The 5,264-nt window shown below is 41.0% G+C and overlaps 1 protein-coding gene across 1 annotated transcript in view; it reads right to left on the reverse strand.

Annotated features, from left to right (window-relative positions):
- Positions 1–221: 221 nt before the first annotated feature.
- Positions 222–5,264, reverse strand: part of FUCA1 (fucosidase, alpha-L- 1, tissue) — a 17,492-nt gene continuing 12,449 nt past the window's right edge. The window contains exons 5-8 of the mRNA XM_008573080.1: positions 3,937–4,137; positions 2,029–2,219; positions 693–792; positions 222–468 (exon numbers count right to left, since the gene is read on the reverse strand). Of these exons, the coding sequence (XP_008571302.1) occupies positions 328–468; positions 693–792; positions 2,029–2,219; positions 3,937–4,137 (633 nt within the window). The 3' untranslated portion in view covers positions 222–327. The remainder of the gene's footprint in view (positions 469–692; positions 793–2,028; positions 2,220–3,936; positions 4,138–5,264) is intronic.

A 5,264-nucleotide genomic window follows, 5' to 3' on the forward strand; every position in this document is an offset into this window, starting at 1 on the left:
CTTATTCTTTATCTGAAGTCATTAACTAAGCAAGTAGGTTATCAAATAGAGAACAGAGGGAAGCTTCTACTATAGATGATTCCCAAATACAGCAGTGGAAGAACTCAGAGTTTAACTGCTGACCAAAGATATGCTGGCAATGGATCTCAGAACTTTGGTCCATTAAGACGTAAGTGTAATATACGCAGTTCCTTTGATTAAAAAGTTTTGGAAAAGCCATCTTCGTGTGGGGAAGAGAAGTTAGTTTATTATAGTGATGATACTAAAAGAGGAAAATCAAAGGAGCAAACAGCAGGCAGTGGTTCTTTTCCTCTCGAACTCCAATGATCACTTCACATTTGTCAGCTTTAAAGTCCAAGCAAACTCCACTGGGACAGCAGAGGGTGGCAACTGGGGCAGAGAAATGAGGAGGCCTTTATCCGGATCTGCAGACCACTTCAGATTTTCTTGGACTCCCAGCATTGTTATCTACAAAAAATCAACAAGGAATGGAAAAAACCAGTAATTCATTACTGAGGACAGAATATGGCCTGAACAAGATGGGAAACAACCTTGTTGCACCAGGGTAGGGAAGACAGTCTAAAAGGGGTGCCTATACATGGGGGAAACCTGGGGAAGGAAGAAGTAGACAAGGCCTGCCAATTGCCTTAGAAAAAGTTACATCTTAGAAAGTACTGGCTGAGGCTTTTTACCTTTGTAGTCAAGTAAGTTATAGGGGATTTAAGGTTTAAGACTCCATTTTCTGGCCAGTGTAGAAAAATGGCATAAACAGTTGATCCTTTTGAGGTATACCTGGGAAAAAAGAAACACCATTGTCAAAGATACCTGGCTTGTTATCTGGATAACCTTACGCTTTTCCCCTTTCAATTTCTACCAAATCCAAGACTTTGAGCCCATCACTGCTACTAGGAAGCACTAATAACTTGAAACTAATTAAAGTCTGTGGGAAAGAATCAGTCTATAAGACTATTTCGGGTGATACCTTCTATTTTCCCTCTCTATTGGGTTATAATGTTTTCTTTAAAAATTAACTGTTATACTATTTCTTTTACACTGAAACCACTTACCTTATTATTCAAATTTTTTTCCAACTCCAAATCCAATGGGAAATCACAGAGGTTATAACAAGAGCAAGATGTGCAATGAAGACAAATTTATTGTTCTGAGATTTCAACATGTTTAGAGAAGAGGATGAAAATCACTAAATAGAAACTCATCCAAAACAGAGGGATTAATGTATTTCCCCTGATCCAAAGACCTAAGGTATTTGGTATAACATTAGCAGTCACCTGTCATTGAACACTTAGTTTGTGCCTGGCACTCTGCTGGGTGCTTTACATACATTATCTCATTTAGTCCTCACAACTCTATGAAGTTAGGATATCACCACCACATTTTGCAGCTGAAAGAACTAAGGCTTGGGATCAAATAAGTAGATCTACAAGTCCATGTATGAATGGAAATAATTTGGAACGGAGCCCTGCACATTGTAGGTGCTATACAAGCACCGGCTATTACTATTTTTAGGAGGCAGGGTAACAATCTCAATTAAATTGATGCTTTGTAGCTCCTTCCCTTTTCTTTTTATTTTTTTTAATTTTAATTTTTTTTGTTGACTTTTTTTTTTTTTAACCGAAACACAGTTGATCGTGCATATCTGTGGGGTACAGAGTTGAACATCGGTACCTGTGTGCAACACGTGATGCTCAAATCAGATAATTAGTATATTCAACATTACACAATGTAAGCGCTTTTCGTGGCCCTTTACCAATTCCTCCCCTTACCCCACCCCTCCTTCCCACCTCTGGTAACCTTTTCACCAAGTGCAAAGCCTCCCTCCCTAGGCAAAGGTAGCCTGGAGGCCTAAGACATAATTCAACTGGGACACACATTTTATAGCAAAAGAATAGCTTTTGAGTTTCCTCAGGATGACTTTCACCCTGTCGTGTAACACTGTGGACTCAAGGAGATGCCAGTTCAGGATGGGCCACAGTCCTGTTCCTACAAGCAACAGAAGACAAGACTCACCATACAGACGTTGTGTTTTTTTCCAGTTGCACCCTCCATGGTTTGGAGGCATAGATAGCCTCCCCATTGATGCTCAGCCACTTCCCAACAGCAAGAAGCCTTTCTTGGAAGATGGGAACAATCAATCCATCTTTAGTTGGTCCAATGTTCAGAAGATAGTTGCCTCCCAGACTTACTGTCTGAACCAATTCCTGGAGAGGGCAGAAACAATGAAAGCCTAGCAATGAATGCCAAGCCTGCCATTATGCTTAGAACACACAGACAGTAAGAGAAGAAAAAGAATTGAGGGCACATTCTCCCTGCTTTGTGACTATCCTTTGCCATTTAAAAAATATTATATTTATTTACTTATTTATTTTGTCATTATAAAGACAGGACAGGCTCGTATGAGAAGACTGAAAAATCCTGCTATAAGATGGAGAAATACATCGACTCAAATTCCAGGGAGTGGTCGTGAGACTGCACTCCCCACGGCGCCAGATGCAGTGGGAAGTGTCATGTCTCAGAGGCGCAAGGTGTGAGCAGGGAAGCTGAGGGAAGAAAGCACTTGACCATGAAGGGATCACATGGACTGACAGAGAGAGAATACAGGGATCAGAGAGGAGAGATTCTGAGTGGCTGCTAGGGAGAATTTGGGGAGCTGAAAGAGATGTGAAGAATTTCAGGACATCCTGTATGTGATAGGCTATATAATTGCACATGCTGCCCCTGTGGGAAACATGCTATAAAACATATTTCTCGGGGCCGGCCCAGTGGCGCACTGGATAGTGCGCCGCTTAGGAGGCGCCGCAGCGCTGCCGCCCGAGGGTTCGGATCCCACATACAGACCGGCTCCCGCTCACTGGCTGAGCGAGGCGTGGGAGCAACACCGAGGTTTGCAATCCCGTTGCCGGTCCCTGGTCCGGTACGGGGGCAACACTGAGGGTTGCGATCCGTTGCCGGACACGGAACAAAAAGACAAAAGACAAAAAAAAAACTGAGGGAAGAAAGCACTTGACCATGAAGGGATCACATGGACTGACAGAGAGAGAATACAGGGATCAGAGAGGAGAGATTCTGAGTGGCTGCTGGGGAGAATTTGGGGAGCTGAAAGAGATGTGAAGAATTTCAGGACATCCTGTATGTGATAGGCTATATAATTGCACATGCTGCCCCTGTGGGAAACATGCTATAAAACATATTTCTCAAGGCTTCTGGAGTGGGATTTGGGTGTGTTTATCGTGACCTTGAATAGGCATATTTCAAGACTGCCCTCCAAAATTAAGTTTACACACAGAAAATTTTTAAAAAGGAGAATTCATTACAGTATTCCAAAAGATACCACACCCTTAACTTTTGATGTCTCCTTCTAGTCTTTTCCCTATGCAGTTAATTTTATATAGTTGCAATAATATGTAACTAATTTTTCACTCAACACTCTAAGCATTAACCCATGTTACATTCATTAACATTTTAATGGTTAAGGACAATCCCCAAATCTACCTAATTATCCCTTTATGGTTGCAAGAAATTAAAACAACCCATATGTCCAATTGAAAATAATCCTGGCAAGAACATCTCTATTATGTAAAACCTACTGTAACTGTAGTTAATTCCTTAGGATGGGTTTCTGTTGGCATGTTCAATAACCGTAAAGGGTTCTGTTGACTTACAGGTCCAGCCACAGTGCTTCCATCACTCTTAGCTACAAGGCTGGTTTGAGATAAGTAGTTAAAAAATAACTGATTCTGGGCCGGCCCGTGGCTCACTCGGGAGAGTGCGGTGCTGATAACACCATAGGGATGGCCGGTTTGCTCACTGGCTGAGCGTGGTGCTGACAACACCAAGTCAAGGGTTAAGATCCCCTTACCGGTCATCTTTTTAAAAAAATAAAAAAATAAAAAATAACTGACTCAGAGGTGCTCTTACCGAAATGATTTCAGATTCCCCTGTAACATCAGACATCACCATGTTGCGACGATAGCCCCAGGACATCTTGTCAATGCTTGTGCACATCTCCCACTTGTGATCTGGCAAGCTCTCTGGCTTGAATTTATCTTCACAGTTAAAGTATCCTCCATGGTGACAGGAACAGTTCTGACCCCATCGGTCATTTACAACTACCTCATCCTAGAAGAGGAAAGAGTACTGGGTCATGAGGAGAAAAACCACTTAGCTTCTTTATGTAATGTAGTTTGATACATTAAGAGTCTATTTGGAAGCAAGGAACAGTTAATCTGCAGCACTGGTTCTCAACTGTGGGCAACTTTGTCCTGGACCTAGAGGGGACATTTGGCAAAGTTTAGAGACATTTTTGGTTGTTACAACTGGGGTGGTACTACTGCCATCTAGTGGGTAGAGGCCAGGGATGCTGTTAAACATCCTACAATGTGCTGGACAGCCCCCACAACAAAGAAATATCAGCCCCAATTGTCAATAGTGCCAAGGCTGAGAAATGCTAGTCTAGAGATATATGACATCAGAGCTGGTAGAGCCTGTTTTAAAGATCATCTAGTAAACTACTTACAGCAGTCCCCCTTTATCTGTGGGGAATACGTTCCAAGACCGCCAGTGGATACCTGAAACCACGGACAGTACTACATATACCATGATTTATTCTTTTTTTTTTTCCTGTAAATTTCTTTTATTCTGTATTTTATTCTATACATACAGGCTTTAACCTGTGATAATCTTTTACTGTTACTAATATATATATTAAACTTTAACAACAACAATAATAAAATAGATCAATTATAACAACATACTGTATAATAAAAGTTATATGGGTGTGGTCTCTCTCTCNTCTCTCTCTCAAAATATTATGGATAACTGAAACCTTAGATAAATGGGGGACTACCGTATTTTGTTAGAGGAGAATTGGAGAGGAGAGGACATATCTGAGGTCATGCCCCTTGGCAGAGTTTCAAAAGCTGGGACTACGTATCAGGTATCTGAACCCAGCCCAGGATGCCTTCCACTGCATAACCCTGACTTTCTTTACCTGGGTAAAGAAAAGTCAGCAATCAAATATTCTTTTTCTTCCTTCAAGGTTTAGCTGAATTATGAGAAATCATTACATGGAATATCTTAATGTAAATGTTTAATATAGCAGTATATTTTATAACAATGTGGCCAATGCAAGGTAATAACTGAAAAGACTTTCAACTTATCACAGCAAAAGGAGATTTAATAAAAGCTAAAAATTCCTATTTCTTGCCTGTTTAAGGGTCATTCACATTGCTATGGAAGTTTCTCCT

Source organism: Galeopterus variegatus, unplaced genomic scaffold (assembly GCF_000696425.1).
Source record: "Galeopterus variegatus unplaced genomic scaffold, G_variegatus-3.0.2 Scaffold50, whole genome shotgun sequence".
In the NCBI taxonomy this organism is placed as follows: domain Eukaryota; kingdom Metazoa; phylum Chordata; class Mammalia; order Dermoptera; family Cynocephalidae; genus Galeopterus; species Galeopterus variegatus.